Source organism: Telmatherina bonti, assembly GCF_933228915.1.
Source record: "Telmatherina bonti genome assembly, chromosome: 7".
Classification (NCBI taxonomy): domain Eukaryota; kingdom Metazoa; phylum Chordata; class Actinopteri; order Atheriniformes; family Telmatherinidae; genus Telmatherina; species Telmatherina bonti.
Window position 1 is genome coordinate 6,960,968 of NC_136625.1, and position 21,738 is coordinate 6,982,705.

The window sequence follows — 21,738 nt, forward strand, 5'->3', positions numbered from 1 at the left end:
CCTGACGCTCCCTGTGAATCAGACGAACACAAACCTTCGTGTCGTCGCAGCAGATCGCTGCCGCGTGTTTCTGAAGTTTGATGTAAAAAGGCGTCCAACGCGTTACCAGGAGCTTTATGAGCTCTGTCTTCATGAAACACCTGAAAATGTCCGTTTTCTTCTTCTGCTCTTCGTCTCATTTGGCTGATGTTTCTGCTGGTCATGGACGTGCACAGTGGACGCGGACGTGCACGGTGGACGTCGGGGGGCTCAGTGGAGCCGGGTGGGGCGGTGCAGGCTTGCAGACGGGAGGAGAGCCTCGTGGTTGCAGGAGGTTTGACATGAATGAAGATTTCTCTGAGCTGCAGCTGCTAGCAGAGCTGCTAATGAACGAAGCTCCGCTCAAGGTGCGTCACATGATCAGAGCGCGAAAGATGGAGGTCTGAGAACGTCTCCATCCTGAAAGACAAACGGGGACCGACTCGGCCTCTTCTTCTCTTCCAGGAACGTCTGATTAGCTGCAGCAGAGACAACGATTATCTGGTTTCTACTAAATATTGATCCTTCCACCCTCTAAATCAGTCTGGTCTTTCTGGAAAACAAACGTTTTTCTTCTGGTTGAACTAAAACCAGCCGGTAAACTGGTCCCGTATGCACCAGTCGGTATTTACTGGTTTATTTTAGGGTTCGGAGCCGCTTTCTCCAGAAGTTCTCCTGTTTAGGTCTGTGCTGCGGCAGCCGTGGAGGGTCTTCCTCTCCAGATTCGTCCAAATTAGATTTCCTGATTAAATTTACAGGAAAATCAGGACATAAAGCAGGAAAACGACAAAGACGGAGATCTTTGAGTGTTTCTCTTCAGTTTCTTGTTGCAACCCGAGGCTTGTCGCTGTGAAACGGACCAACTCCACATCTCCAGCTCTTCTTCTGTGGTGGAGCGCTCGTTTTGGGAGGTTATTTTACCCAGAAGCAGCTAAAAAGTGGACAAACTCGCTGCAAACGGGTCGTTAAACCACACAACCTTTAAAGTACTTTTTTTTTTTTTTTTTTGGTCCAGCATTTGTTCTGCTGGGTTTACTTTGCCAAGGGAAGCATCATAGATATACTGCTCCCCTTGATATTCTCATTTTTTCTGTTTATTTTGCATAATTGTTTGAATTACAATATTTGTACTGCTGGACCGACTGGAGAGGACAGAAGAGAGACAGAAAGAATAGAAAAGAAGAGAAAACAGAAAACACCTTAGAAAAAGAGATTGAAGGAGAAAAAGAAAGAGAACAACCGACGTACGTTTGCATGTACATAAGTACATAAGAACTGATTTATTTTAAAGACGGACGTGTCAGCTGCTTCTGATCAACGCGGTTAGTTTGGACTGCATGCAGCCGAGTCGTTCAGCAGCACAGAGCCGACAGGATCTCTGCCAAAGGCTGTAATGTGTCACCTGGGCGCCCTCGAGGCCAGGAGGTGTCAGCCGGCCGGCACTTCTGTTCATTAGCACAGAAACAGCTCGGCGAGCTGACGCTGAGGTCTGGCGGTCGCTCTGTCAGGACGTGGACGGAGGAAGCTTCTTCTTCAGCTCATCCAGCTTCAACATCAAGGCGTCATGTGACTCCTACAGCGGTGGGTTAACGCCGCGGAGCTTTTAAATCCACTTTAACATCAGAAGAACGAAGATGTTTCATCATGCTGATGTAAAACTTTATACTTTATATTAAATTTATTCTAATATTTGGCCCACTTTGGTCCCATTACTACCAGTATGACATGGTTTAACCTCCACAGCCTGCCTGAGTGTTGCTGCTGACCATGTCAGCATCTTCAGTCCACAGCACAAAACTGTCCCATCAAACCATCTCAAGTCTTTTTAACAACTTTTAAACTCAACAAAATCATACAAGTGGTACATTTTTATTAAACATTCCCATACATACTGCATCATTATGGTTGCAGTGTTGTTCATCTGCTATCTTGTTTGGCTTCTTCTGCTTCTTTTTTAAACGTTAAATCATCAGTAATATTTGGGTACATACTGAGCATCATGGAGTTTATATTTAAGCTTTTTTCTACGTTTATTACTGACGTGAGGAGACGGGATGGAAAAAACCCGAACGTCGAGTCTTCTAAAGATGGCGACAGTAACGGGATCTCCTGTGTGATAATAACCTGCCTTCTAATATCATCTCTGTTGTGGGATGAAGCCTGTTTTCATTTCCTGCCCCCTCGCTCGCAGACAGCTGGTCGTAGTGACGCGCTCTCCCTGCCGGCGATGACAATACCTCGTGGCTTTGGAACTGGGTCAATAAGTCTGCTTTCATAACTTCTGTAAACAAACACGAATGGCGGCTCGTTAAGTGAGCGAGAGCTCCTCGTTCGCCTCCCGAGATGCTTCTCCCTCATCGCTCCCTTCTTTCTGACGATAACCTCCAAACCAGCCGCCAGCGTGACCGACAGCTGATTGATGAATGAGTTCGGAGTTGGAGGAGAGCGGCTGATGGATGAGTTGATGGATGAACTTTGGGAGTGAAGGGTCAAACGGAGCAGAGGTGAGAAAATATCCAACTGCTTCTGCATCACTTCATCCATCTTTTCTCTCGGTTCTCTCCATTTATCAGACTTGGATCGATCTGGTCCAGACCTGGTGAACAAAGCCGTCTCCAAATATTTCTAGTCTTAAACGTTTAATGTTATTCCAGATTGTTCAGCATCAGTGATGTTTATGGATTCATGTTTGTCCTGGGCGACGATTAAAATCTATATTCATGATTAATCACACGATTTTTCTGTTAATGTGGTAAAATAACATTTATGATGAAGAAGAAATTTCAGTGTTTATGAGTTAAAATGTTACGAGATCAGGAGGAAACATCTTCCATTTTAAACCTTCAAATAAAAAGAAGCTGGAGAAGAGATTTATTTAGTCAGTTTTAGTATCTCCATGAAACGAGTGCAGGACGCTTCGGTCTGCACGTGGACAGAGTGAAGACAGATTCAGCTTTACAGGCGAACGGACTTCAGCACAACACCGGTTCAGGCTGAGACGCGTACGGCGGTCCTGGGAGTAACGGCAGGTCGGTAACGTAACTGTAGACGTCCACAGAAAGTCCAGAATCTCAGCCGGAAGCTCATTAAAATCATTTCTACAATCACCAAACGCAAAAAACAATAAACAAATAAGAAACAAAGGTAAAACAAAGTCTGAAAATAGATGTAAGTTATGGATCGGCGTGTCCACCTGATGGACAGGCAACGTTTCTATGGCGAGGAGGCTCATCGCAGACGACACACCTCTAAGTTTCATCTCGTTACGACCAGGACTCACCGGACAGAAGGAGATTGCATTGATGATTCACGTTCGTAAAACACATAAACATGTCTTAACTTTTCTGTTTTGCATCTGAAACCGATATCCATCTGTTGAAACCGCGGTCAGTTCAAAAACCAAAACAAACTAATTCAGACGTGAGGACCAATCAGGTTGCAGGTTATTTATCCTGGAATGTGAGGACCAATCAGGTTGCAGGTTATTTATCCTGGAATGTGAGGACCAATCAGGTTGCAGGTTATTTGTCCTGGAATGTGAGGATCAATCAGGTTGCAGGTTATTTATCCTGGAATGTGAGGATCAATCAGGTTGCAGGTTATTTATCCTGGAATGTGAGGATCAATCAGGTTGCAGGTTATTTATCCTGGAATGTGAGGACCAATCAGGTTGCAGGTTATTTGTCCTGGAATGTGAGGACCAATCAGGTTGCAGGTTATTTATCCTGGAATGTGAGGACCAATCAGGTTGCAGGTTATTTGTCCTGGAATGTGAGGACCAATCAGGTTGCAGGTTATTTATCCTGGAATGTGAGGACCAATCAGGTTGCAAGTTATTTGTCCTGGAAGTGACGTGAGGACCAATCAGGTTGCAGGTTATTTGTCCTGGAATGTGAGGACCAATCAGGTTGCAGGTTATTTATCCTGGAATGTGAGGACCAATCAGGTTGCAGGTTATTTGTCCTGGAATGTGAGGACCAATCAGGTTGCAGGTTATTTATCCTGGAATGTGAGGACCAATCAGGTTGCAGGTTATTTATCCTGGAATGTGAGGACCAATCAGGTTGCAGGTTATTTGTCCTGGAAGTGAAGTGAGGACCAATCAGGTTGCAGGTTATTTGTCCTGGAAGTGACGTGAGGACCAATCAGGTTGCAGGTTATTTATCCTGGAATGTGAGGACCAATCAGGTTGCAGGTTATTTGTCCTGGAAGTGACGTGAGGACCAATCAGGTTGCAGGTTATTTGTCCTGGAATGTGAGGACCAATCAGGTTGCAGGTTATTTATCCTGGAATGTGAGGACCAATCAGGTTGCATGTTATTTGTCCTGGAAGTGACGTGAGGACCAATCAGGTTGCAGGTTATTTATCCTGGAATGTGAGGACCAATCAGGTTGCAGGTTATTTGTCCTGGAATGTGAGGACCAATCAGGTTGCAAGATATTTGTCCTGGAATGTGAGGACCAATCAGGTTGCAGGTTATTTGTCCTGGAAGTGACGTGAGGACCAATCAGGTTGCAGGTTATTTGTCCTGGAATGTGAGGACCAATCAGATGAGGTCGTTTACGATCAGTCTGTTTGGTTGGATGCTTTTCCTGATGGCGTTTTCATTTTCACGCTCTGATTCTGCTGTTTCCAATTACGGGCTGAAAACACCTTCCTCTTCATCATCATCTTCATCTGTCTGAAAACTGCTCCTCATTTCGCATCAACTCGACGGTGAACGGACAGAAGAACCTCGGGTCAACCATCTGGGTGATTAACAGACGAAACGCCGTGTTTCATCACGTCTGACCTTCTGTCAGGTCACGTGATCAGACACGTGAGAACCGCTGCACGGTGTCCTGGTCGGCATCACCGAGAAAAACCTCTGAAGTGTTGTAAAGCTTTTCTGAGCTGACACAGAAGGAGCGATTAAACGAGACTCCATTGATCCGGCGTGAGTCCCACGAGGCGGCAGATGACTTCATGATGCAACGTTTTATTGGCTCGTCACGGGAGACGGGCAGCTTTACGCTGCTAAACCCTGAAACTAAAGGAGAGCGTAGCAGCAGCTTTTTCCTGCCTCATCATCATCATCATCAGCATCATCATCATCAGCATCAGCATCATCATCGGTGTCTCTGTAGCAGCTGTGTGGAACTCTGTGACGGACAGACCCTTTCCACCAATCAGAGGGCTTGAATTGACGTTCAGGAAGTGGAGCAACAATCTGGACGGGAGAAATGGCTCACGGTCGGATTTGGTTAAAGTTCTGACAGAAATCGGATCCACCCAGACCACCAAGACCTGGTCCACCCAGACCACTAGGACCTGATCCACCTTTGACCACCAAGACCTGGTCCACCCAGACCACTAGGACCTGATCCACCTTTGACCACCAAGACATGATCCACCCAGATCACTAGGACCTGATCCACCCAGACCACCAAGACCTGGTCCACCCAGACCACCAGGACATGATCCACCCAGACCAGCAGGACATGATCCACCCAGACCGCCAGGACATGATCCACCCAGACCGCCAGGACATGATCCACCCAGACCACCAAGACCTGGTCCACCCAGACCACCAGGACCTGGTCCACCCAGACCACTGGGACATGATCCACCCAGACCACCAGGACATGATCCACCCAGACCACCAGGACACGATCCACCCAGACCAGCAGGACATGATCCACCCAGACCACCAGGACATGATCCACCCAGACCAGCAGGACATGATCCACCCAGACCGCCAGGACATGATCCACCCATACCACCAAGACCTGGTCCACCCAGACCACTAGGACCTGATCCACCCAGACCACCAAGACCTGGTCCACCCAGACCACCGGGACCTGATCCACCCAGACCGCCAGGACATGATCCACCCAGACCACCAGGACATGATCCACCCAGACCACCAAGACCTGGTCCACCCAGACCACCAGGACCTGATCCACCCAGACCACCAGGACCTGATCCACCCATACCAGCAGGACCTGATCCACCCAGACCACTAGGACCTGATCCACCCAGACCAGCAGGACCTGATCCACCCAGACCACCGGGACCTGGTCCACCCAGACCACCGGGACCTGGTCCACCCAGACCACCGGGACCTGATCCACCCAGACCACCGGGACCTGATCCACCCAGACTACCGGGACCTGGTCCACCCAGACCACTGGGACCTGGTCCACCCAGACCACTGGGACCTGGTCCACCCAGACCACTAGGACCTGATCCACCCAGACCTCTAGGACCTGATCCACACAGACCTCTAGGACCTGATCCACCTGATGCAGCTCCATGTTTTCTCGTCTCTGGTGGAAAGTGAAACTTGTTTTTTAAAAGGTCTGATTTATTTGAGTGCAGCGTGAACACAGTCTAGGTTTGGAATAACCCCCCCCCCCCCCCGGAAACCGAGTCCAGCTAGACTTGTTTCGACTTGTGACTCGGTTTATCCTGAAGTGAATGCAGCTGAAGAAGTGAGCAGAAGGTTCTCCGTGTGTCTGAAAGGAAGTAAATAATGTTTCTCTGTGTCTGAATATGTGCAGATCATAGAAAAATCACTTCGACTCAAAGTCTTGGAGTTTTCTAAAGGAGACTCTGAATTTGCTGCTTTGTGCTCGGCCAACAAATGTACAGTAATTGGCCATAATGAATCAGATTAGTTGGACTAATTAGCTCATTTGGACTGTTCAAACATCAGGCAGAGTCAGTAAACACACAAAGTTAATGAATAAGAACTGTCACATAAATCTGCATGAGGACGAACATCCCTTATGTCACAGAGTAAATCATCTATATTATATATATCTAAGTACTGTAGCTGTAGACCGTGTAAAGACCCTGAAACAATCCAGCTTGTCACAGCAGGGTGCAGGAGTCCGGCAGGCAAAGAACACATGGAACGCCATAACCAAGTAGCCGTTTAGGGTACAGGAAGATCTGTGCAGAATATGGACTGGAGACCCCCAAGTCCCAATGGGCTAAGATCCTACTGGACTTCCAGATCCGGACCGACAAGATGGTGATTGGTGACTACTGAATGCCGTAGTAATCAATAAATCCAATGGTCCCCAAAGGTGGAAATATCAGGAAAAAGGAAGTGAGCTTTGCTTCCATTCGGACAACTGCAGCGCCGCCTTCTGGTGGTACTAAACGCTCCAGTTTATCCAGTTCAACCCAGTTAATGAAGACTGTTGTTTGACCAGTGGAACACAGCGATCGTGTCATGAATCAGAGCTGGAATCTGCGGCGTTACCGCCGCTGTTCATGTGACTGAAGTATTGATCTTTTTTAAGTGTAACGTTGCTGGTTTGCGCCCGGTGGCACGATTCCTGCCAACATGTCGGTGGAGCTGTCAGCTGTCACGCTGCTGATGCTGCACGTTGGTAACGATCTTACACACACAAACACCACATCCAAGAGTCTGGAGACGTCCTGCCTGATCAGCAAATCCCAAACCGCAGCCTGAATATCCTCCTCCCGTCTCCCGTCTCACTCCCAACACGGTTTTCTGCTGGGATCACAGGGAACGGCTGTAAATCTGACCTCCTGTCGGCGCTGAGAGGTGGAGTTGGGAGCCAGAGAAAATTCCTACGATTCCCGACAGGCTGAACTCCGTCCAACAGAAAGGATTCAGTAAATTATTCATCAGTCAATCTACCAATAAAGATGGAGACCAGTGAGAGAGGAGACCAGCTTCAGGTGTTTCCATCAGACAGAACAGGAGGAAGAAAGTTAGCCCCTCGGCTCTGATCAATCATCCAACCACTGAACTGATACAGTAAATCATTTCTTCCAGCACACAAACATGGCAGCCAGAAGGAGCAAACGCCTCTGACTTCCAGTTTACGTCCTGAATCTGTTGCAGCTGTCGGACGGTAGTGAAATTTCCCGCCTGGTCTGCTTAATTCCGACACATCGGAGGCGTTTCTGGACTTCCTCTCTGAGATCCCGGGCCGATTTAAAGGCCACACTGCTGCTGTCCTTTCCCACCAGTGTTTGCATATCTCCAACCAAATTAACTGTCAGAAATGCATCGTCTGCACTCTCCTTATTGAATCTCGCAGTTAAATTGGTTGTTAGGAATCCTCAGGGATGGCATCGGCACCGGGGAGTCCGGCAGGGCCGAGCCGCCGCTGGGCCAGTGGATGCAGAGTGGATTAATGGAGGCTGAGCAGATAGACTCGGTTTCTGACACATGACCTGTGATAAAACATCTCTGCAGATAAACGTGTGATAAAAGCAGAAATGTTTGCAGGTTTACTGCAAGTTACGGACAGAAATTTCTCATATTTTTTCAAATGTAGGACTTTAATTATTAGTTTCTTGTTTCTACTTTTGGGTCGTATTTAGAAGGCCGGAGGTATTCTGATTGGCTGCTGTGAATCTGAGCGAGCCGCCATGACTCGTGGAGTCCCTCAGGGGTCACTTCTTGGACCTCTTCTATTGAACTTGTAGGCTCCCATCCGTCCATTTTCTGCCGCTTGTCCGGGTCGGGTCGCGGCGGCAGCATCCAACGCAGGAAAGCCCAGACTTCCCTCTCCCCAACCACAGTTACCAGCTCTGTGGGAACCAGTATTCCACCATTCCAGTAACCTGCTAGACTGGGTTACTGGAGTGGTCTTTTAACGGGACATCTGCAGCTCGTCCTGATGCTGCTGCTGGAGGTTAAACTGGGACTAAGAGATCGGAACACATCACACCAGTTTCAACATCTTTACACTGGTTTCCAGTTTATACTGGTTTCCAGTCAGTCACAGCATAGAGCTTAAAGCCCTGCTGATGGTTTATAGAATCCCAGAATACATCTGTATGGACATCTGGTCCAGGTAGGGTCAGTTATCCACTGTTCTTTTCAGGTTTGAACCGGTAAGATCCAGTCCAGTCTCAGCAGTTGGTCCAGTTTGGTTTTTGTGGTCTGGTTTGGTGAATCTCTTAAGGTCTGGATCAACTGGTCCGCTATGGTCTGGGTCTGCAGGTCTTCATTCTGGCCTTTCAGGCCTGTTGTGGAAGTGTTTGTTTTTTCAGCCAAGTGTCGAGGTAGGACCTGAGCTGACCTCAGCGACCCGACCCGACCCGAGGCGAGGTCATGTCGGGCTGCTGGGGGAGGAGGATGAGGAGGATGAGGAAGAAAAACCGTCCTGTATTGATTCAGTCTCAGCTGCTGCGACTAAACCTACAAACGGAGCAGAAGAAGATTTTTAAAGCTCCTGATGAGAAACTCTGATTGTTTTTCATCAATCGGGTTTGGCGCGTCTCATCAGCAGTCGTTGCCATGACGACCACCTCTCTGCCTCATCGAACAAACTATTTCCAGCCGAGTCGGAGGCAGGTCCACGTCTGTCGCCTCATATCGAGTTAGCATCGACGCGGGCCGCTCGCTTCAGGGTTATCTCTGAACCTCCAGGCAGCTTGATGCAGCAGGAAGTGATGCGGCACCTGGACATGCTGACTCATCGTTTCCTTCAACACGCTGTTTAGCTCTAAGATATTCATGCTGTTATGATTGTGCAGCTCTTCAGAAGCTTCCAAGACGTCAACGCGGCCTAATGGCAACACATGAATGATTCAGGGCTCGGACGCAGCCGGAGGTTAAAGGGAAACTAGGTTCATCGGGCAGTTTCGGCTGTTGGAGAGAGAAAACGACTTTCTGGGATTTTTTAAACTCTTCAGCTCCCGATGACGAAGAACGTGGAGCTTTTCTTCGTCTCTAACCTCCGGCTGTGGCGTTCAGCGTCTGTCGGCATCTGAAAGACCGCCGTGGGATTTCAAGGCGGGTTTCAGGTCACATCAGTCTGTCTTCAGGGCCGGATTAAAAGTGCACAGGTCCCTGGGCCTAGAGTGTTCCAGGGGCCCCCTTACCCACCGGAATATGGTGAAAACTGTGAATGAAACACTGTAAAAATGACGTTTCTAGCATCTCTCAACCAGTGGTACCAATAACAATACTCTATTGTGTAGTGGTGTAACTATCGGGCATTTATTTTAAACATTTTGTTTCATGTCCAAACTGCTGGTCCATTACACATGGACCCCAGGTGGGCCTGGGCCCCTGGGCCCATAGTTCCCATTGGATAATCCAGCCTTGTTTTTCTACATCTGCACTGCTGCGTCTCCATCTTTACTGCACCTTTTCACACGCTGTTTATTCTCATTTCCATTTTGTTTATTGGTGATTATTCCAATTTTCTCTTGCTTCCATTTAAAACGGCACATTTCACATCGGTCACCCAAATAACTGAGGATAAAAATGAGGAAAATGTGGCGCTAACTGCTAAAATACCTGCCAGCAGGTGCAGGAAATACCTGATCGCAGCGCCTCAAGGCTTCTTCGACAAAATATCAGCTTACAAGACACATAAATGTTTGTTTTATTTCTGTTGAAACCAAAAATCTAAAGATTTTCATTCATTTTCCGTAAAATTCTGCTGTTTCCTGTTGGTTATGAGACAATGGTTCGTATTAAAGCATTTTCTCGTTTCAATCATGTTTGAAAGGTGGTTTTCCATGTGACATACGTACGATTCAGGGCGTGTGGAGAACAGTTGAACCGCGTGTTATTTACACGCGCTCTACATGCGTTTTGTACGCCGGAATTACACGTGTCCCCGGGCCACAAGCGGATCACGTGAAATGGTTCCAAACCCTCACATTGTGGTTGCCGTGTGTGTACACGCGAAGCACATGTGGAACCAGGTTAGGGTGTGTGTGACAGCAGAGTGGTTACCTTGACGACAGAGATGCTGAGCTTCAATAAAACCGTTTCAGTAAATTTCAGCTCCATCGGGACTGAATATGGATGCAAAGTTTAAAAAATCGAACGTACTTTTAGACGCAGACCTGCGATGGACCGGTAACCTGTCCTGGGGTACCTGCCTCTCAGTCCCTCAAGAAGTGGGTATACTCTCAAGTGTTTGTCCTTAATAAACATAAAACCTCTTTATTATGTCTTCGGACAGGCTAACATTATTGGAGCTGCTGGCTAACTGCACCAGTATGGCACTGGTAACATGAGCTGAGATGCTGATCGATGTGTTCATGGGGATGTTTGTAGCCGTAAAAGCATCACAGGGGCTGTAGAAGTGGGTATACTAAACGCAAACTGAAAAGTAAGTGGTTATACTCCGTATCCCTGCGTAAACCCTGGACTACACCACTGCTGCCTCTCGCCCAGTGATTACTGGGATAGACTCCAGCTTCCCGCTGACCCGTACCTGGACTAACGTCAGGGAATGACCGACTGGTGACTTTTAGGTGCTTTGTGTTGTTGTTGTTGCCTCCGTGGCCAGCAGGGGGCGGTGATGGACACGCATGTTTAATCACAGCCGTGTTTTGCTCTACAGAAGAGTCGGAGGGATGAATCAGATCCTTTTTTAATATCCTGAAGCGAAGGACACAATCACAGCTGCTTTTTCTCTGAAGGACTCCGAGGGACACGTCTTTCATATCGTCACACAAACCCGGCTTGTTGACCTCCGTGCCGACGCTCCCGTGTTAGTCACCTGTCATGATGAAGAGCTCAATACAAAAGCAGTGGAATGATGTTCAGTCTGAGTCATCAGGCTGATTTACAGAAAAATCTCCTCAACGTGAACAGAAAACATCCATCCGTGGAGCGGAGACAGAAAGGCTTCCACCCGAATAACTACAGGAATAGACGGAGAAATCGCCTCTGAAAGAGCGTGGCATGTTTACTGATGTTGATACGTAACAATCATAGAAAATACTGACCTTTGTGTTTATCTCAGGGATTTTTCCAACATTTCTTTGCAGCATAATTAAGTGGAAAATGTGAGAAAAACTTGCAGACTGAATGAAATGACAGTAAAAAGAATAAACAACCATTAAAACAGCGACTGTGTCGGATGGTGAAGAAAAGATGGACCAGTAAAAACAGCTGTTTGATCAGGATGTTTGTCGTCACGCAGCAATCATTGAATCTTTCCAACAACTTTTTTTTTTTATCAGATTCAGTGTCTTTTTCACTCGACTGACAGTTTTCACCTCGGTAGACAGAAAAGTCACTAAAACTGCCATAAAATCATCATAAATCAGCTTCTTTTTTCCATAAATCACTAAAAACATCTTCAAACTGCCTCAAAACTGCTAAACTGCTCTCGTAATATTTATTTTAGAGAAAATATTTCATGCTTTGCTTTTACTAAAAAATAAAACTTAAAGATTGATTGAATGGTTGGTTGTTTACATGATTTTAGAAAAAAGAAGAATAAAACTGATAGATGCTGATTTTGTAGCAGTTTGTGTGTTTCTTGGAGACCCGAGAGAGAGTTTCTGATACTATAATAACAATGGAATCAAAGCAGTTTGTTGTTTTGTGATGCAGCCGTTCAGATCTTCAAACTGGCATTTAAAGGGTTAAAATCCCCAAAATGATTCAATGTTTGGAATTTTTCAGCAGGACAGATGTTGTTAAAATGGTTTTTTGAAATAGAAACATAAAAATGAAGATGTGTGATGATTTTATAGGTGTGTGTGTGTGTGTGTGTGTGTGTGTGTGTGTGTGTGTGTGTGTGTGTGTGTGTGTGTGTGGACACTTGGCCAATGAGGTGAGGAGAAGGTAGTAAATATGAGGTGTGTGTGTGAAGGTTAAAACATTAAAACTGATTCTATGAGAAGAGCATCTATATTTAAACTATCATATCAAATAAATGTAAAAGAAAAGTGATCGACAGAAAATCAATTTGCCGATCGATTAATCGGTTCTGCAGCTGCTGCATGAAACTAACTGGAGCTCCGAACATCAGTTTCTCTGTTTTACATGAAATCTTGTCATGAACTTGATTTACGGTTTAAACTGTGTAAATCTGAAGGGTGTGTGTGGGCTTAACGTGTGTGTGAAACCAGTTACACCAGTAAAACTTCAGTGTTTCATCCAGCTGCAGGTGAGGAGCGAAACAGCGCCCTCTGCTGGCGACAGGAGCAAACTGCACCTGCTGGTTTCTGCTGCCGTTTGTCCTCAACTTGTTGTTGTTTGTTTGTCCTCAACTTGTTGTTGTTTTTGTCGTTTGTTTTTCCTCAACTCGTTGTTTTTGTTGTGTGTCTGCAGGTTTCTGATCGTTCTGGGCTGTCTGATTCTGGCCATACTGACCACATTCAAGGAACACGAGAAGACATCGGCAAACTGGCTGGTTATACTGGTGAGATAAATTATTTACCTCTTAGTAAAGACACTTATCTATTCATTTATTTATTTATTTATTTATTTGTTTGTTTTGCATTAATTGATTTGTTTGTCCATTTATTTATTTTATTTTTTTATATTTATAGTTTCATTTTATAACTATTTATTTGGGTTCTTTGTTCATTTTTGTTTTTATTTACATTCATTTATGTGTAGTTTAAAGCTTAAAGATCAACAAGTGATGAGAAAAGCAGGAAAATAATGATCCTCTATGGCTGGAATAAAGCCAAGAAGACGTTTGGGATGCAGCTGAGGTGGAGGTGCTTCAGTGAGGACAGCAGGTAGATAGTAGCAGGAAGACGTGTGGAAACATGGAAACATGAACCCGGTGTTTCATGTTCATCAATAAGCAGAAGAATCAGCTTCAAACAAACAGACTCTGATTTGGCAGAGAAATATTTAATTTGGTTCAAGTCTTTATTTATCATCCAGTTTATATGAGGATGTTAATTTTTCTGCACCGAAGTGAGAAAAATGTGTGTTTTCTCTCTGCAGGAAACCTTCGCCATCTTCATCTTCGGAGCCGAGTTTGCGCTGAGAATCTGGGCCGCAGGTTGCTGCTGTCGCTACAAAGGATGGAGAGGGAGGCTGAAGTTCGCTCGCAAACCGCTCTGCATCCTGGGTAAGGGCGGGGAACCTGGCATTGTGTCAAATCGTATCGTTTTTTTATCTCTGACATGAAGACGGCAGAGAAAACTTTCCATGCAGCTGAAGTCACAGCAGGTAAATCTGAGACAGATTTCCTCATGGAGACAGCGAGTCCTGCAGGTTTTACATGTTTCATCACACGTGTTATTAACAGAGGTGGAATTCCTGGACCAGAAAGTAAAAGTCCAGTCCGGCAGCTGTTCCGACTAGTCACCAAACCAGCAGAGTTTATTTTCCAGGTAAACGAGCCTGTTAGTGAAAACACCTGTTCTACATGTACAGGTAGATCCAAAAACATGGCAGGACTTTTACTTTCTGGACCAGGAGTTGCCACGTCTGGTTATTACCCAGCTGATGATCGCTTGCTTGAAACCGTTGTCGTGGAGAAGACCGGGTTGCAGTTCTGACTTTGACCTGGTGGGGGCAGCGTTTTCACTCTTCAGAGCCACACACACCACCGTTTTTCTCATCACTGTGTTTTATTTGAGATGAAGGAGTTTCAATGGTGACAACTCATGAAATGTACCAAAGCAGAGACTCCTGGTGACGAGGAAGAGCTAGATGTTGCTTCATCACAAACAGGAAGTGGCTAAATGGTCAGAAACTGCGTTTATTCCGGTTAGAAAAGTTTATCTCTGCTCCATCGGAGCGACGTCAAGACACTTTTAGTAGCATTACGTCTATAAGTGTCTGGACACTCCGGAAGTCTTGACTTTGCTTTGAATCAGAACTACTTTTATCTGAACTAAGACAAAAAGGAAAGTGGAGACGTCTCATGAATTTAAAGGGAAAAGACGTTTTTTATTACTCGTCTCCGTCGGGACGTTGGTCAGAGTCACTAAATGTGGGATGAGATCGTGGAGATATGCCTTCTGAAGCATTTCCCTGCTGCCTTTCGGACTTCAGACATCTTCGTGCTGATTGCCTCGGTGCCGGTGGTGGCAGTGCGTAACCAGGGTAACGTGTTGGCCACGTCTCTGCGCAGCCTTCGCTTCCTGCAGATCCTGCGGATGCTGCGAATGGACCGGAGAGGAGGGACCTGGAAACTGCTGGGTTCTGCCATATACGCACACAGTAAGGTAAGACTGGGCCGACGTCCGGAAGAGCTGACAGATAACAGCTCTTTGGTGAAAAGATGGAGCAGAAGGAGGAGGAGAACGAGTTAAAAGCAAAGCCAGAAGCTGCAGTTCCACCTTCATCCACTAGGGGCTCCAAAACAGAGCAAATCCCCATAGACTCCCATGTTTACAGCAGAAATAAACATGTTTACGGCATAAATAAACGTGTTAACAGGAGAAATAAACACGTTTACAATAGAAATAAACATGTTTACAGTAGAAATAAACACGTTTACAGTAGAAATAAACACGTTTACGGCATAAATAAAAATGTTTCCAGCCCGATACAAAAAACATTTAGCTTTATTAGATTAGGTTTACCTTCATGACAACTGTGTGGAGGTGGTGGAGGTGTTATAACTCATCCTTTCAGTAATAAAGTAATTTAATCTTGAAATTTGGCACAAGGATGGGCGTGTCCTTTTGATTGACAGGTATCTGATATCCAGAAGTTTGAAGTAGGCTAACAGCGTGACTTAGCTTCCTCCGTTAGCTGGGTAGCTCTTAGCTCTGGGTTAGCTTGGTTAGCTCTTAGCTCTGGGTTAGCTTGGTTAGCTCTTAGCTTTAGGCAGCTGTCCATCATCAACGCCAACGCTCACAGCCCCCCTCTCATCTCCACCTCTTTGCCCATTTTTGTCATTTCTGGGCATTACAACACTTGTGGTGCTGCCAAGATGGCGATGGTAGGAACCGCCCAATAAGCTTCAATTCAGCTCTTCAGAAACCTACAGAAGACGTCCCATAGGCTCCGACCATTTTCCTAAAAAGCTAAGCTGCATGAAGTGAAAAACCAAACTGGTTCCTGTGGTTTTTGTGTCTGCAGGAGCTCATCACAGCCTGGTACATCGGCTTCTTGTCTCTCATCCTGGCGTCTTTCCTCGTCTACCTGGTGGAGAAGGACGACGTCTCCGTCAACATGCCTGACCATGAAAACCCCACTGCCCAGCCCAAACCGCAGGACTTCGACACCTACGCCGACGCGCTGTGGTGGGGGCTGGTACGTACCGGTACAGACACGTTCACAGCAGGAAGAGATCAAATCCAACATGGAGCAAAAAGAGACACTAAATGAGCAGGAAAGTCACCGTTAGATGGACATGAACTTCTGGTGCAAACCCAGATCAGACTGTTGGTGGGAAATGGAAAAACGTGCAGCTTTTCCACGATTTACTTTCATATTTACAGTTTAAACTCAAATACGTGTTACATCCTCAGCCTTTTTATGTTGCTGGAGCTGGCAAAAAGTTGCACTTAGAGCAGTTTATGCCTCAAAAATATGGTTAAAACTTATAATATTCTTATATTTAAGTCAATTCAATTCAACTTTATTTATACAGCGTCAAATCACGCCAATGCCATCTCAAGTAGCTTACCAGACAGAGATATATATTATATTAGCCAAGGATCTTTTGTCATTTAGATACCTTTACAATCCTGGTGGGACAGAAAAGGAAAAGTAAGGATTGTTTTTGGTGGATGAAGGTCAGGAAATGAAATGGAAATGATGAGAAAAATCATGTTTTACGTGAATTTCTGTTGCTGCTTCTGTGGACGGGGCCTTTTATGCCTCAACTCCTACCAGTTTCTCAGCATCTGACAGCGTCTGGCAGTGAGAGGAAGCCTGGTGGGACAGTGTGTCTGCAGAAAGCGTCATCATTTTGGCTTCGATCAATATCTGGAACTTCAGCCAAGAAATAATGATTAGCTTTCAGTCGCCCACATGATGCTTGTTTTATGTGTTAATAGGACCGTTGGGCGTTCGCAGCTTCAGGGTCGGTGACTGCAGCCTGACGAACAGGAAGAGAAGCCTGCAGTTTGCAGAGCTTCATGGATCTGAAGCTGCGTTTCCGTCACACTTAAAACTGCACAAAACCTGAATATAGAAATAATAAAACTGCTAAAAAAAATAACTTACATTTCAAAAACCGCCTAAATATTGCTAAAAGTTTTTACGCTCTCATGAGAAGGATTTTTAGACGTTCAGATGTGGAAATATATCTCAAAAATACTAACATAGGGGTCAAATGACAAATTTATTTCAAGTAGAGAGGGCGCTGTGTGCACTGATGGAGGAGGAGATGGAAATCATTTACAAATATTTAAAGAAAACGCCGAAACAACTCTATCTAGAGACATGGACGCCTGTAAGATCTTGTCCGCTGGGCGAGATTTGACAACATTCAGTGGAAACAGTTGCAAATTTTAACTGCACTTTGTTAAATGTTAGAGATATTGCTTTTATATGGTGAAAAACTGTGATAGAAACGCAGCTTTTGATGTACTTTTCCCTGCATGGCTTCAGTGAAGCCGCCGTCTTTCAGCTAAAAGGGTTGCCAGCGTCTGACCGGCCAATCAGCTGCCCATCAGGAAGATCTTATCCCAATAGATCAATAGAGAAGTTTCAGATCTCACAGCCAATTTTTCTCCACAGAACCCTGCCTCTGCTGAACGAGACCAGAAGGTTGTTGGGATCAGCATCACTTAAACCACAAGGTGTTTGTCTATCCTTGCAGATCACACTGACCACCATCGGTTACGGAGACAAAACCCCAAAGACCTGGGCTGGGAGACTGTTAGCCGGCACCTTCGCTCTGATCGGAGTGTCTTTCTTCGCTTTGCCAGCGGTACGTTGACCCAGCTTGTTTCAGTCTTATTTTACAGATTAGAAACACATTTCAGTCCCATCGTTGGTGCATTGGTCAGCAGAAAGGGAGAATATATATACAGTCTTTTTATGCTGGTCAGATTAAATCCTACTTACATGTGAGTGCAATATGAAAAGTGTTTAAGAGGCTTTCAGCCTGCATGAGATCATGTGGTTGGAGATGTTTATCAGCTGCAGCGCTGATCAGCGTTTACTGGAAAACAGATAGCAGGTGCATTAAGGGCTCATTCATGCACATTATACCATGTTCAATAACTCTAATGCCAACTGGCTACATTATTGTGGATATACGCACACGTAGTTCGGCGAGTTTAATCCCTGTTTTATCACTGTGTCATGGGGCGTCACCATAGCAACACGTTAATCAACAGATCAGCTGGCTTTTGACAGGTGAATGAGAGAAACGCGCTGTAGCATAAAAATTACATCGAGGCCAACATGAAATAGTTTCTATACTTTAACAAGTTTTCTAAAAAAGAAATAAAAGTCCATCCATCCATCCATCTTCTGCCGCTTATCCGGGGTCGGGTCGCGGGGGCAGTAGCCTAAGCAGGAAAGCCCAGACTTCCCTCTCCCCAGCCACATTTGCCAACTCTGCGGGGGGGATCCCGAGGCGTTCCCAGGCCAGCCGAGAGATGTAATCCCTCCAGCGTGTCCTGGGTCTTCCCCGGGGTCTCCTCCCAGAGGGACGTGCCTGGAACACCTCACCAGGGAGGCGTCCAGGAGGCATCCTGACCAGATGCCCGAGCCACCTCAACTGGTTCCTCTCGATGCGAAGGAGCAGCGGCTCTACTCTGAGCCCCTCCCGGATGACTGAGCTCCTCACCCTATCTCTAAGGGAGAGCCCGGCCACCCTGCGGAGGAAACTCATTTCAGCCGCCTGTATACGAGATCTCATTCTTTCGGTCACAACCCACAGCTCATGACCATAGGTGAGGGTAGGAATGTAGATCGACTGGTAAATCGAGAGCTTCACCTTCTGGCTCAGCTCCTTCTTCACCACGACAGACCGGTGCAGAGTCCGCATTACTGCAGACGCCGCACCGATCCGTCTGTCGATCTCACGCTCCATCCTTCCCTCACTCGTGAACAAGACCCCGAGATATTTAAACTCCTCCACTTGAGGCAGGATCTGACCCCCGACCCGGAGAGGGCAATCCACCCTATTCCGGCTGAGGACCATGGTCTCAGATTTGGAGGTGCTGATTCTCATCCCAGCCGCTTCACACTCGTTTGCAAATCGCTCAAGCGAGAGCTGGAGATCACGACCAGATGAAGCCAACAGGACCACGTCATCCGCAAAAAGCAGAGACCCAATCCTGAGGCCACCAAGTCGGATCCCCTCAACACCTCGGCTGCGCCTAGAAATTCTGTCCATATAAGTTATGAACAGAATCGGTGATAAAGGGCAGCCTTGGCGGAGTCCAACCCTCACCGGAAACGGATCCGACTTACTACCGGCAATGCGGACCAAGCTCTGACACCTGTCGTACAGGGACCGGACAGCTTGTACAAGGTGGTCCGGTACCCCATACTCCCGGAGTACCCCCCACAGGAGCCCCCGGGGGACACGGTCGAATGCCTTCTCCAGGTCCACAAAGCACATGTAGACTGGTTGGGCAAACTCCCATGCCCCCTCCAGGACCCCAGAGAGGGTATAGAGCTGGTCCACTGTTCCGCGACCAGGACGAAAACCACACTGCTCCTCCTCAATCCGGGATTTGACTATCCAGCGGACCCTCCTCTCCAGGTCCGACGATACGACTACAAAGTCGATCATTGAACTGCGGCCCAGGGAATCCTGACACTCTTATGCTGGAACATGGTGTTCGTTATAGACAATCCATGACGAGCACAGAAGTCCAATAACAAAACACCATTTGGGTTCAGAGGGGGGGGACCATGCCTCCCAATCACTCCCCTCCAGGTCTCACTGTCATTGCCCACGTGAGCATTGAAGTCCCCCAGCAGAACAATGGAGTCCCCAGAAGGAGCACCCTCCAGCACTCCTTCCAAGGACTCCAGAAAGGGTGGGTACTCTGAACTGCTGTTAGGTGCATAAGCACAGACAACAGTCAGGACCCGTCCCCCCACCCGGAGGCGGAGGGAAACTACCCTTCCATCCACCGGGGTAAACCCCAACGTGCAGGCACCAAGTTGGGGGCTGATGAGAATGCCCACACCTGCTCGGCGCCTCTCACCATGAGCAACTCCAGAGTGGAAGAAGGTCCAGCCCCTCTCGAGGGTACTGGTTCCAGAGCCCAAGCCATGCGTCGAGGTGAGTCCAACTATATCTAGTCGGAACCGCTCAACCTCGCGCACAAGCTCAGGTTCCTTCCCCACCAGAGAGGTGACGTTCCACGTCCCTAGAGCCAGCTTCTGCAGCCGGGGATCGGACCGCCAGGGTCCCCGCCCCTTGCTGCTGCCCAGCTCACATTGCACCCGACCCGTACGGCTCCTCCTGCAGATGGTGAGCCCACGGGAGGAGAAAGAAATAAAAGTGTTGTTATAAAATGTTTACTGTGTGGGACCACGGTATAAGCAGATTAAACAACAGAGATCTGTTACACGGTTATAAAGCAGGACAGCAGCAGAATGTTCTAGATGCCGTTGGGTGCATTATAACTGTCTAATGCACGGCTCCTCGTTGTTTAATCCTTACTTATGTATTTGTAAATATACAGATCTGTTCCAAACTACGTTAAACGAGACAACGACATACTTCCCACACGTTCAGAATGTCTTTTTTTCTATTTTTTTAAAATATAAATAGTAATGTTTATTATGAATAGAATAGAATAGAAATGAAAACATCCACTAGATGGCAGTGCAGAGTTCATTTTACTCCAAAGTCCTGTTCAGAGAAGAACAAACATCCCTCGCGGATGTACAGTCATCCTCAAATTATACATTTATTATTACTTTTATCAATTCCAGATTATTTCAGAGGCAACTGTTTTTTTTCTTCTTTGACAGGGAGTAGTGTGAATATATCTGAAGACTGTAAATAGGGTCGTCTGTTTTAAACGTCATACCATGTTTTGTTTTCTCTGTTTTCTTTTCTGTTCTCTTTCTGTCCCTTTTCTATCCTCTTCGGTCCGGTGCAGCAGCATAAACTCTGTAATATGAACAATTATCCAAAACAAATAGAAAAATAAAATAAGAATCCAGATATACAAGGGGATCATTATTTCTATAAAAGCTCCCCTTGGCAAAATAAATTTGCTCAGCAGAACACAGCATCCAGAACATCGATCTGCTTGCTTAAATGCTGGACAAGACAATTAAAAAAAAAAAGTCATCCGCTTATGTTGCTGTAGTTGTTAAATTAGTTCATCCACTAGTGGGCGGTGCTGAGTACAGAGTTCACTTCTGGTCGGTAGCGGTAATGCACAACTATAAAAAACACCAGAAGAAGAAGAAGAGCAAAGCCGCAATGTGTGGTTTTTTTTTGCTGTTTACAACATCTGTGTCTTTATGTGCTTTTTGTTTGGTGGTTTCTACATCGTCTTCTTCCTGTTCCTCTTCTTCTCTGGTTATCTTTACAACTCAACACTGCCCCCTGCAGTTTCTGGTGGTATTGCTCCGTATTCTGCCATTCTGACACGGATAGCTAAGCCCCTTGAAAACTGACCAAATTCTGCATGTAAGCAGTGCAGGAGATGGACAGAACTGTGCATCCGTCTTCTACGTCGAGCATAAATAGGCCTCAAACATAGTTGAGGTAATATCGTAGGTGTGTGTGTAGTTCTGTGTGTTCTACGCGGTCTGCCGGTTCTGTTTTCGTCTTTGTTCCTTCGGCTGGTCGCACATCATCAGAACAGAGCGACACTGCCCCCCCACACGCCTGAAAGCTCTCTGAAACTAATGCACACAAAAAGAAGGTAGATTACTGGCAAAAGCGCATAAATGAGCTATAAGAGTGGACGCAGCTCAGTTTTCTCCACACATTTCCTGCCATATTGTCTCAGAAACTGATAATAAATTGTAAACTAGGTCCTTTATCATCTAGAAGAAAGCTTTTGGCTTAATTGGATTGGATCGGGTAGTCAGATAGTGAAAAATCATGTAGAAGCATCATGATTTTCAC

General features: G+C 46.3%; 1 protein-coding gene across 1 annotated transcript in view; it reads left to right on the forward strand.

Annotated features, from left to right (window-relative positions):
* The window catches only part of kcnq3 (potassium voltage-gated channel, KQT-like subfamily, member 3), a gene marked incomplete at both ends in the record, with an annotated part of 127,476 nt that overhangs the window by 93,464 nt on the left and 12,274 nt on the right, over window positions 1–21,738 (forward strand). Inside the window, 5 exons of the mRNA XM_079243281.1 lie at window positions 13,083–13,173; window positions 13,713–13,839; window positions 14,772–14,944; window positions 15,807–15,980; window positions 17,497–17,607. Of these exons, the coding sequence (XP_079099407.1) occupies window positions 13,083–13,173; window positions 13,713–13,839; window positions 14,772–14,944; window positions 15,807–15,980; window positions 17,497–17,607 (676 nt within the window). The remainder of the gene's footprint in view (window positions 1–13,082; window positions 13,174–13,712; window positions 13,840–14,771; window positions 14,945–15,806; window positions 15,981–17,496; window positions 17,608–21,738) is intronic.